Source organism: Lethenteron reissneri, chromosome 42 (genome assembly GCF_015708825.2).
Source record: "Lethenteron reissneri isolate LAM-NWPU_2019-01 chromosome 42, ASM1570882v1, whole genome shotgun sequence".
Taxonomy (NCBI): Eukaryota; Metazoa; Chordata; class Hyperoartia; order Petromyzontiformes; family Petromyzontidae; genus Lethenteron; species Lethenteron reissneri.
The window spans coordinates 1,946,806-1,959,559 of record NC_083820.1 but is presented as its reverse complement, the minus strand read 5'-3'; the positions used below and the strand labels follow the sequence as shown (position 1 = coordinate 1,959,559).

The window sequence follows — 12,754 nt, the reverse complement described above, 5'->3', positions numbered from 1 at the left end:
ACATAGGGGGGGGGGGGGTTTGTGAATCTCTGGCAACTCCTTCTACAAGAATGACTGTGTAGCCACAGACGACGATGGTCGTGATGCTTTGTTAATTGCAATTTACTGTCAAGTAAGTTAATGAGAAGAGAGAACACTGAAAAAAAAGCGGAGTCAATTGGAAATCACTGATTCCATGGAAGAAAAGTGAATTCTCAATGTAATCTCACAAGTGGAGGTCGTGCATTCTCGTCCACCTTTTCAAGAAATATGAACGGTTACTTGAAATTCAATTGAAAGTCCTTTTCAAGTGACTTTAATTTCGATGTGGACTTTCTCAGGAAAGTGAATTACCCATTACATCACAAGGCAAAGGCAATAGGTACTCACTACGAAGCAAATCGAACGCAGTGTCTTTGGGTGATTTAATTACAGCAAAGTGAATTGAAAGTGATCTCAGACAGGAAAGATATATAAAAGGGACGCCTAAGATGTGAGAAAATATTACCTGAAACAAATCGATTTTAAATGCATCTCAAACGTGAAAAGTTGACCCGTGGGTAATTTATTGACAGAAATATGAGATTGAAACGGATCTTTCAAAAAGGCAATTGAAAGTCACCGAAAATAAAGAAAGCTATATCAACGGATAAAAATAAAATGCCAGTTTATAGTTTCCATCGGTGATTTCATGACAAAGTCAACATAAAGTTGACAATAAAATGTTCTTAAAAAGATTTCCGTTTAACTCCCACGTCATGCTGCTGCTGATACTGCATAGGCTTTCTCTGCTGTGATGTCCCGCTGCCCCAATGGGATTTATGTCAAACAACCGCGTGTCGTCCGGCACCGTTGTCCAACGTTTTTTGCTCCGCTTTGCTGGGAACTTCTTCAGGCACTGAATTCAGGGAAGTGATTTTGGGTTTGGGAAAATCTGAATCAGACGTCCAGTAGGGGTGGGTCGGCAAGTTACAACAAACAATTGAAAAACACGATAGGAGTACAAAATAGAGAAAAATGTAAGCAAGTCTATAGTTAAAAGTAATTAAAGAATAACTTAGAGACTGTCCAAATTTCCAACACTAAATGCAAGCTTGGTCGAGGCAGCGAAAACAACAAAAACAGTCTCAGAGCACACCAAGTCAATTGGGGGAGGGGGGGTTATACGGAACGTTGGACAACTTTGCCTATCAACATGTGGTGCAGCCCGACCAGAGGTCAGCCGTTCCATCTCCCGGCGCGGCAGCGGCGGTTGAAGCGACAGCGAACCAGTCGCCGAAATCCCCACTCCCATTAAAACTAAAAACATTTTATATAACCAGGTAAGGCCCACTGAGCTATGAAGCCCTTTTTCAGTAGCGTGACCTGGTTATCACAAATGATAGCTCAACGAAGTGGCTTATCATCGTGTGGACATTTATAGCGGGCCAAATACTCTAAACGTGTGATGTTGATTCTAAATGTTGAGGGAAAAACCGGAGGACTCGGAGAAAAATCCACGCGACCACGGGGAGAGAGACACGCAAACTCCAAATATATAGCAGGCGTCAGGATCGCGATTGAACCCACAACCTCTTGCATACCAGGCGAGGTAGTTGATATCTCGCCACCGGTGCAGCATGTATATTTTTTCGTCATGTATTTATGCAAATATTTCTGAACTGACAATCCCCAAGACGGAACGTCGAACATATATGGAACACGTGAGAACTGTTCTTTCATATCTTGTGTAAGATGCTTGCGGCTTGAACCCAAGATATCAGAGATCCTGAGATGAACGATTTGACACAGGCCTTCGCTGTGAGCCCCTACCGCTAGCTGCTGTTCTGCTTGACTCGTCGCCATCGTCCAGTTTATGTTTGTGCAATGGCAGGTGCGGTGCAAAGCAAATCGGATTGCGAAGTGGGCAAAGGCTGCTGGAGACATTTTAAAAATCAATTTAATTATTTCCACGTTTTAATTGAAACCAAATATGGCCATGTAAACTCGGTAAGCGCGGCACCAGGGGTTTCTGTCCAGTGTCAATCTCACGTCACCTCGCACGTCCCATAGCAGCATTGCCACTTGCACCCTTGTTAAGTCCACCAAACGTTCCAGTGTGGCTCGGTAAAGAAAGGCTGTCCCGGTGTCGCCTCCAAAGCATTTGTGAAAAAAAAAATCGATTTTTGTTGTTGGGTTTTAACGTTTTCTTTCTGGCTTGAAGCTCAAAATCGTTATACGAGGGCAGGGCTACCTGGGCCGTGGGCAGAGTTGGCAGAGAAGTGGGTGGGGCCAATGGGCAGGATTGTGGAGCCAACGTTGCAGTGAAGCCACTGTGTGGGTGGGGCTAGTGGCTGAATAGGCGTGACCATGTAAAAGTGGGCGAGAATAATGGAGGGAGGGGTTGCCAGCTCTCCATGCGTCCCTGTTGAGCCGCCCAGAAATATATCAGCATGAATTTATTGCATCTCACCACGTGATATCTCCTGTTTCATGACGTTCCTCATTTCTGTCTCACCACTGTAAGTATATGTATGTTGAACTTCTTTCACACCGTATATAGCCAACCGTGCTAATCGGGGGTGCAGGGGAAGGGCAATAAACTAAACACAAAAAGCAGTTTTAAATAAATGAGTTATCAATCTAGATGAGTTAAAAGTGCATATCTTCATTGACTTCCTAATATCGGAAGGAAGAGCATTCCAGACGGCCGCGATGCAAACTATACTACTTTGTTTCCTTGTCGGTATCTACTTGCATCCTGTGTGGTGTTTATTCTCACGTAATCTTCCTGTACCGCGTCACATTGCCATCGCATCATCTCTGCCACGCTCGCATTTTTTTTCTCCATCTGTGCAATTCCTCTGCCTATCACTTGTCCACCACTGCTGTACCCTAATTTGCAATGAAACTAAGACTTACACAGATGTGACAATACGGAAAGGAAAAAAAAACTGAACGGCCACATTCTGAGCCACCACTCCCAAGTCGGACTGTGGACTTTTCAATCGCCCCACGAACATGTAGAATCAACACTCGGTTCGACTCCCTCCTTGCCACTGGGTGGCACGTGAAACACAAGAAAACACTTGACAATCACTGTGCTTCTTTTAAAAATTGAATTGTCAAGAATTGCCACGTGTCCCTCCTGTGTCGCACTCAATCCCCTGTAGCATGCAACCTTACGCGGATAAACCAAACACGCAGACAAAGAAATAAATCTGGCCCCTTCGTCTATCCACTGCTGGCTTCAAGGCCTCCCCATGCTGCGTCGGCCACGGGAGTTCGTCGACCGTACTTCACCAGCATGGCCGTGACATCCACGTGGCTAAGTTCTGGACTAAAACCTACCAAAGTTTACCGTCGACTCGCCTAACCTAACGACCACGAGTCAGGCCGGGTGACCACGCGGGGGACCATGCCCAGCCCGGTGGTGTCCTTTCGTGCGGTGGGGGTGGGCAGGTGGGGCAGGTGGGGCAGGGGTTACTCACTTGCACACCTGTTGATGGAGGGCTCTCGCTGCTCGTAGTGCCCCTGGGGACACGCGGCAGTGCACCGGCCCTGCTGCCGCATGCCCTTGCGCTCCAGGAAGAAGAAGTAACGCTGCTCGCAGCTCAGGCAGCCGTTCACCTCCGAGCAGCTGCGGCAGCCCCTGGGACAGGACGCGCTCACCACGGCCGCCGCTGCCCCAGCCGCCGCTGCTGATGGGACAGAAAGCGCAAGCGACCAGGTAAGGCCCACTGCTATTGACGCCATGGTGGCGAGATGTTAAATCCCTTGACTGGTATGCAGGAGGTCGTAGGTTTGATCGCGACCATGTCCTCTGTATATTTGGAGATTGTGTGTCTCTCTCCCCGTGGTCGCGTGGATTTTTCTCTGGGTCCTCTGGTTTTCCCCTCCACATTTACAATCAACATCACGCGTTTAGAGTATTTGGCTGCTAAACATTTCCACGTGATGATAAGTCGCTTCGTTGAGCTATGTGGCCAGGTTGCTTCTGAAAAAGAGCCATATCGCTCCGTGGGCCGTTCCTGGTAAAATAAAAAAAAAAAGTTTCGTTTTTTTATAAAGATAACTCTTTAGAGCAGCCAAATACTCTGAAACTTGTTCGCTTGGTGCAGCCCGGGTCGCCCACCACCTGCCTGGCCTGGTTCGACCCTAGTACACGGTGAGAATTGGCACCCGCGTTTTCTGGCGCCAGGAATTGATTTTCAGCGAGAATCTGGTGCCGGTGTTGAGTTTGGATTTTTTTTTATTCCTGTCTTTAACTGCGTGGTTTTGATAACGGACGTTGGATGAGAAAAACATACTAAAACGTGTCTGGGGTTGTTCTGGGGGGGGGGGCGGGGGCAACCTATTTTGGTGCAGCTCTGCAATTGCTTTATGAGGCCACTGCTCAGCAGAAGGGCCTCCACTAGAGGGAGCTCGAGAGCCCCTCTACACTGGTAATTGGCCTACTCCTCCACACTGGCTAGACGAGTTGGAAAGGGTGGGATTACCAAAACTTTACCCCCTACCCAGAGTTGAGCTCGCGACTGTTTGACCGTGAGCTGGGCCCTTTAACCACCACGGCCTCGTAGTTACATCATAGACATGGGCACAATTGTGGTTGAACTGTGGTGTGTTATTTCTCCTGCGCCCGCAGTCTTCAACAAATCCCCCCCCCCCCCCCATTCAAGTCCGGGCTCAAGACTTCCCCCCCCCCCCCGTTCACTCTAACTGACCACCTGTCCCTATAAAACGCCGAAGCCCACGACTTCTGTGCAGCATCTCATTGAAACGTAGTCTCAATTAGGCGCTGCTTATGTCCACCGGAGAGCATCCGAGTGGACGCTGACTGCGGAGATGGAGCGATGAAATAAGCTTGCATCGCGGCATGGTGAGTGATGGCGGCGGCTTGGAGAGGCCCTCCATCTAGCAGCGGATTGACCATGGATGCTGCTGATGATGAAGATGCCTTTATGAACAATGATGGAGAAGTCCCTCCGGAAATATTTATGCACACCACATTCAGTATATGTCTCGCTATGAAACGAAACTATTTATTTAAACTATAAACATTATTTTCCAGGCAAGGCCCACTGAGCTATATATAGCCACAAATGTGGAGGGAAAACCCGGAGGACCCAGGACAAATCCACGCGGCCACAGGAACAGCGAGATGCAAACTCCAAATATACAGCAGGCGTCAGGGTCGGGATCGAACCCACACCCCCCGGCATACCAGGCGAGGTTGTTAACATCTTGCCACCGTGGCGCCCACTACGTCTGTGACTACCAAAACGTGTACCTACCCCAGTCAACCAGGGACCTGCAGAAAAATTCGGGAAAGAAATGAATAGCTGCTTTTGGCTGATATAGGAGTGGTGTGAAAAGCACATTACATTGAAGATGGATTACCAAATGCCATGACAATCGATGAACTGTTATAGTGTTCAGGTGTGTAAAATTACCTTATTTATGGACATGGGCAAGTACAAGCTTTTGCCAATCCTCTGCAAAATGATGGTGGCTGGATGTTAACTACTTCGCCCGGTATACAGGAGGTCTTGAGTTCGACCTCGATCCTGACGCCTGCTGTATATTTGGAATCATGCACGTTCTCTCTCTTTCCCCGTGGCCGCGTGGATTTTTCTCCAGGCCCTCCGGTGTTTCCCTCCACATTTAGAAACACGCGTTTTTGAGTATTTTTGGCTGCTATACATTTCCACGTGATAAGCCGCTTCGTTGAGCTATCGTTTGTGGCCACGTCATTCTGAAAAAGATCTATGTAGCTCAGTGGGTCTTACCTGGTAAAATAAAAAAGTGTTTAGTATAGTTTTATCTGTATGCTTGGGAGAGCGTTGGGGTTATTTTAACCATACTTCACCAGTCTGGTTATTGTGGGCTGGCGAAGGTGGAGAGCATAGACGTGGAGCACAGTAGACAGAGTTAATTTCCCTGCTTTGCCCCTTCCTGCCCACTACATATCCCCGCAGCAGCAGCCTATAGCACCCTGCTGTACATGGAGGTCGCCCATCAGAGCGCTATCCAGGCTCAACGTTGCTTGTTTTACGATATCTGTTGATAACTTAAAGATGGACAAATGTTTGGCTGATAGCAGTCGTGAAATATCTCCAAAAAACAAGGGCTTCGCACGGCAACATCTCATCGACATGGGAGACTCATTATGATATTCTTCTTTGTTCTAAGTCCACCAAGTCGTGCTCTGTGTTGTCAGGCGTGGGCTGTCAGGGTGCCTTCCACATTTTACTACTCACGGAAAAAGTCAACCCGTTCATGATATAATCGTGGAAAAACCATAAAACTATATTCATGACCCAACTGGACATACTTTGGAACAAAGAAAGTCAGAATTCCACTATATTTTTTCACCGCATTTCGTAACAATGGATCTACATGGGCCGGCGTCGGCTACCTGCAGTGCCGGAGCCGCACGTGACTCATTCAGGAACTACCACCGTCTCGTATTCACCCACAGTGCATTGCGGCTATGGAAATATTGAGGATTTGTTTTTACCTGGATTCGAACAAAAAGTATCTCCTTGTTATGTTGGTTTTCAACCCCTGTGCATGGGTCCTTAATGTTTTATCCTGGATATTGAGGCCCAAATCTTTCACTGAAAACCATGAATCACTCACTCACACCATTTACTGGCTTCCTGACATTTATCCTCCCGTTCATTGCATTTACTGATATCACTTTCACAAACCGAACACTCATTCATGGCAAGGACAAATATTCCAGTGCAGGACCCTCCTGAAAACGAGCCTTGATACAAAAATGACTCAATTACGATACAATGTATGTTGCACTTTTTTCGCACCGTACATAGACAACTGTGCTTATCAGAGGTGCGAGGGAAGGACAACGAAATAAACACAAACATCAGTTGTGAAGAAATGCGATTTCAACACAGATGATTTAAAAGCGCATAGCTTACTAATGCCGGAAGAGCGTTCCAGACGGCTGCAGAAGCGCATCTGAAAGCGCGCGATGCGGTGACCACCGTCTTTGTTAGATGGCCAGCAGCCAAAAGCTGCTGCTGCGAGGATGATCAGAGTTGGCGTGGTGGTTTACACTCCTTGACGAGATCAGCAAGTTACTGTGGTTCGTTTGTGACCGTTAACTTCAGATTATCCGGGACCGTTAACTTCAGATTATCCGGGACCGTTAACTTCAGATTATCCGGGACCGTTAACTTCAGATTATCCGGGGTAACGGAGGGGAGCCACGGCCCGGATAAAACGAAAACAGATGTTCATGAAGTTCAAGTTGAAGTTCATTTAGTTTGACCGGGCGAGAACTCAAGAGCAGAATCGTCTCGTGTGCAAGAGTGATGCCGGGTCAGTGACAAAACCAATAGCTCGTTAAATGTATTTAATTTAAACAATCCAATAGCATTATGCAATCACCAATGTGAAGAACAACCAAACACATCCTTGTACACGAGCTCAAATACATTACGCTCTCATCTGGCAATACTCAAAAAGCCAAAGTCAGTCCGGTAGAAGATGTTTGAATGCTGTCTAGATTTTTTGCTGTGGTTTACAATGGACGGTGCATTTATATACTCGCTGTGATAAAACCAAATGTGAGGTCACCTTTCATCGGCACATGCAACGCTTGGTGTTCAAATGCACCGCGCCGGATTTGGGACATCTTCTGCTTTGAAAAATCATTGCACCGAACCTAATCGGCCCAGGCATGTTTGAGTTAGCGCCTCGTCTCCCACGATGGGACTGCCTTTAACAATCGACTTCACAATGTATACCTGCCAACCGCGTTTCATAGATCACCCCCACAGCGCGGGAGCCGATGCAGTTTGAGCTTGGTGCCAGTGGGCTCTGTGCCAGAGGTGTTGGAGCATTCCAAAGGGAAGATGATCAAATGGACGCATTGGCGGCACACCGGTGCAGCGTAACAACAACACCGGTTTCAGCGTAACAAGACGCCGGTCCTCATCAAATAGTCTGACGAAGTCGCTGTTTGCCCCTGAGTGAGGTGCAGGACTCTCCATCAGATATTGCACTTTGATGCCGCAGCAGCAGCTGCTTCACCATTCGAACTCGGGGCGGTGACGCCACCACGAGTCGTAATCTTGTGATGCCACCATCCGCCAAGGAATGGTTCCGGAAATGAATCGAGGAACCGATTCGTTCCGAGTCTAGGGCACGAATCAAATGTTGCCTTTGGAACACGGAGCAGGCAATGGTCATCAGGCTGGGTGCTGCCATACGGCGACAGACTGCGACGCTTCGCGTTCAGCCGCTCGTATAAACGTTCCGCCTTCGACATCACCAGAACATATTTTGACGTAGGACCACCCCACAATATTTTCTGACGGTAGTTTGCGAATAATAATTATTGCGACAATTTCGCTTTTTTGTTTTCAATACGGTGCACCGATGTACCGCCAATACGTTCAAATGTAGTTCGTGTGCAGCTTAACGCTGTGTGGGTAAACGGTCTTTCCAGCCCTCGAATCCCCCACTCGGGGCGACTGCTGGCGGAAGGGCCTTCACTAAAGGTGGTCTCTTAGACAGCCCCTTTCGATGGTATTTGGCCTACTCTTCCACGCTAGCCTGACGTGTGAAAAGAAAAGGGAGCTACCCCACCACACTTTACCCCCCCCCCCCACGCCACCACATGCGACCTGACTGTGAAGAGTTCAATGTTTTGTTGCTCAAATCCCTGTTCAGAGTCGTGGACCAGTGGTGTGAATGTCACATTGCTATGACAGGAGACGAGTCTATCCATAGGACAACCACTGGTGACTTGCCCACAAAGTGGTACTCATGAGAAATGAGAATAGTTTTCACCCTTTCTGGAAATACAACGTGAAGTGTTCAGATGTTCAAACACCAAATATAAACCTTTTGCAAGGAATCAAGTCTGCACTAACCACACGTGCTTGTGGTGAATATGAAAACATGTTCTGGTAAGATATGCAATGTATTTTAAACTGATTGGCCTACACCAGAAAGAGCCTTCTTTGTGGCCTAGTCTCACCACCAGTGTCAGACCAGAGAACGCCAATAGGCGAACAGTACAAAGACAATTCCACACGTATTAGAGCATTGACAGCTCGGGGCGAGCAGCCTTTTTATCAATACCAGAGGGATGATGACGAGGGGAGGTAATCCCCAAACAGGACTCGAACTCTCAACCTTGTCATTGCGAGCATTGCTCGCTGCTACCGTAGACACAGCTGGACAGATGACAACCCTGGGTCGCATATCTCACGTGGCCCAACATTTTTACATCGGGACAACATCCAGAACGCTGTATAGAGTTCGATATTAATTAATTGTCGTCATCATCACCACCACCATTATGGTCATCGTTATCAAATTCCCCTTCTATTGCTTCGTGAAAGCGAATCCATGATTATAAGTCCTCCTATAGCTACCTTTGAATTGAGATGCGTTTTTAAAACGTGAAGGCATTTCGGCCACTGCTATTTCGATAATTATATTATGTGGGCAATTGTAGCAATGCATGAAGGTACTTCTACTGTACCGTTATTCTCCTGATTACAAGGGACACTTGTTCCACTCGATCCTAAAGCAAAAGTTAGGGGTTTCGTCTTATACAATCTGGTGGGTGTGTGTGTGTGCGTGACTTAATTTGTGTTGGGAGCGGCAGTGTAGCGGTTAGCACTACGCTGCGCTAAGAACCCGGCCACCCGAGTTCGATTCCAGCTCACGGCCACCAATACCAGTGACGATTATCTGAACTGGTCCTGGGCCTCCCCTAGGTCGACTCAGCCTCAAATGAGTACCTGGTGTGGTGTGTAAACATCGCCATTGGGGAGACAAAGGCGGCCGGGCGTACTGTAAGCCATCCACCCCCTCGTGTGCCGTTTCTCGCCTTCAAAGGTGCTCGCTAACAGCACTTGCCCCAACAGTCTGTTACAGGCTACACGGGCGGATCTTTGTCTAGATTTGTGACATCGCGGACACACGTTAGGGAAGTGCGTGACGGCACGTCTGTGAAGACGGACGCTCTTAACTGCCGTTTGTTGTTGTTGTGCCTGAGTCTCACCTGAACGTCCGTGACACATCTGCCGTGTGTGAGCGTGTCGTGCTGCTGCTGTAGGCGGCGCGGGAGTTCGGTGTGGAACGACCTTGAAATTGCGTCGCCACGAAATGTCGAGGCGCTGCGCGTCGGCGTCGAGTTTGCGACATCCCATCCGTGACAAAACAACGAGGAACCACTTAGGCGAGGGGGAGGGAGAGGTGTGGGGGGCGACGAAGCGAAGGTTGAATTCTCTCCCTCTCTCTAAAACAAAAAAAAACCCATCGACCATTAAAATTCCACTAGCGCAAAGTTGAGACGTTTTCTCCAGCGGGGACGACGCGTGCTGTCATCGATGCCCTCGGTGGGTCAAAGCGGAGGCAGAATCGGCAAACACATCCTTAAATCCCCCTCCACCCCCCGTTCTCTCTCCCCCCAGCAGTGTCAGATATCTCCATGAATAAGTGGTCGATCAGGAGTAAGTGGGTACCGTTGTCGGTCGCGCGTGAGGTGGGGATAATAGAACCTCTTCCAAGACGGTCTGGCTTGTATGGAAGAGTAGGCCAAATACCCTACCGAGGAGCGGAAAGGCCGGACTCGGGTCTGGCGGGGCAGGCGCGCTCACGGTCACCTCGCTCCTCCTCCGCGGGCAGAGATGCCTTCTCCCGGCACCAAGTCGCGTTGTCACCACCATCACCACCCCATCACAATCATCACCACCATTACCATCGTTATCGCTATTACCATCATCACCACCATCACCACCCCATCACAATCATCATCACCATTACCATCGTTATCGCTATTACCATCATCACCACCATCATCACCACCACCATAATCACCACCATCATCACCACCATTACCATCATCACCATTACCATCATCACCACCGTCACCACCACCATCACCACCATTACCATCATTACCATCATCACCACCATCACCACCACCATTACCATCATCACCACCATTACCATCATCATCACCACCACCACCACCATCATCACCACCATTACCACCATTACCATCATTACCATCATCACCACCACCATCATCACCATTACCATCATTACCACGGTTACCATCATCACCACAATCATCACTACCATTACCATCATCACCACCATTACCATCATCACCATCACCACCACCATCATCACCACCATCACCACCATTACCATCATCACCACCACCACTATCATCACCACCATTACCACCATTACCATCGTTACCATCATCACCACCACCACCATCATCACCACAATTACCACCATCACCACCACCAAGAGGAGACGACGAGGTGACGGACACGTGCACGCGTCAACTCGCGCACCGCGGCGTTTGCCACCGGCCGTGGCCACCTTCACGTCGCTCTCCCGCGATGTTTGTCGGCTCGTACCGCGTGTCTTTGAGGCGCGACGTCCCGACGTTTCGCCGCTCCACGTGCTGCGGGAAGCTTCTTCGGCAAATTAATTCCCCCCTTGAAGAAACCGCCGAGCAGGTGGAGGCAGCCGGCGAAACGTCGGAACATCGCGCCGAAACAACACGCGGCACCAGTGACAAGCCCGACAAACTACTCATCGTCATCGCCGCTCGAGAGAGAGCGAGCGAGCGAAAGCTGCAGTCAAATTTTAACCGAGAGCTGCAGTCCAATTTTCGCTCGAGAGAGAGAGCGAGAGCTGCGGTCCATCGCAGCAAGCAGCAGCACATCGCCCGTGCGTGCCTGCCGATGTTGGCATCCGCCACGCGTGTGTTTGGTGTCTGCGTGAGTGCCGTGCCGCGCCTCCCCACTACTCACCTCGCCCGCGCCGTCCTCCCCGCGCCGGGATGATGCCGTGAGCGCGTTGCGCACGAGCGGCGGCGGTGGCGGCGGCGCATTGCGCGCAGTCCCACGCCAGCAGAACGAGCGACACGAAGCTCAGCCTCATGGTGCAGCCTCCCCCAGCCCCCTTCCCCCACCCCCCCGCTCCACGTCGCGGAGCCCACCACGGTTCCTCTTCCCAGCTCGGCGTGGGTTTAAAACAACAACAATAACAACAAAAAAACAACAAAAAACCCCGGACGCGCACTGCAACTAACTAACACATGGCAACAGCGTTCGTCGCGTGAAGTAGTCCCTAATGCTTTCACTTGCTGCTGCGCGATTGATTGTTTGAACGGCCGGGGTATTGCGAGGTGACCCGGAGCGGTGGCATCTTTCTCGCGTGCTGACAACTGCTGGGAAATCTCCCTCCTCCCGTCGCGCGCGTCCTCTGCGGGTAGCCTCACCACCACCACCATCAGCCACCTGCTGTTGCTGCTGATGCTGCTGCTGTCAACCGGGACAGTTTCTCGGCGGGTGGGACCACTTTATACGAGTCCACGCTCAGCGGGCTCCTCCTGACGTTCCAATATCGTGCACGCGGACCACTTCCCGTGCACACCACGCTGCGTCCGCGCGACGAGTCCCGCCTTCGCTCGCGAGACGTCCAGCACCAGGGAACGCCTTCAGCTCACCCCACCGGGGGAACTGAAGTGAGTGGGATGAGGTATGGAGGGACCCGCGTGGTTCACCCCCCCCCCCCAATTCTCAGTGTCCCCCCCCCCCACCATGCCTACCGCCCGCCGTGCCGGCAAAGCTCGCATCGTGTTTGTGGGTTGTCGATCATCCGCACGAGGGGGACGAGGAAGACGAATCCGTGCACACGCGTGGATCGTGTCGAACGCTTTGTGACCGTGCGGTTTGAGTCCTCGGCAAGTGACCCTGAGTTGTTGCTGGTGGTGTTTGTGAAC

The 12,754-nt window shown here is 50.0% G+C and overlaps 1 protein-coding gene across 1 annotated transcript in view; it reads right to left on the bottom strand.

The window, feature by feature from the left end:
* LOC133352992 (R-spondin-2-like) overlaps positions 1–12,479 on the bottom strand; it is a 31,214-nt gene extending 18,735 nt beyond the window's left edge. Inside the window, exons 1-2 of the mRNA XM_061569050.1 lie at positions 11,781–12,479; positions 3,450–3,659 (exon numbers count right to left, since the gene is read on the bottom strand). Coding sequence (XP_061425034.1) covers positions 3,450–3,659; positions 11,781–11,910 — 340 coding nt within the window. The 5' untranslated portion in view covers positions 11,911–12,479. The remainder of the gene's footprint in view (positions 1–3,449; positions 3,660–11,780) is intronic.
* Between the last annotated feature and the right edge of the window lie 275 nt (positions 12,480–12,754).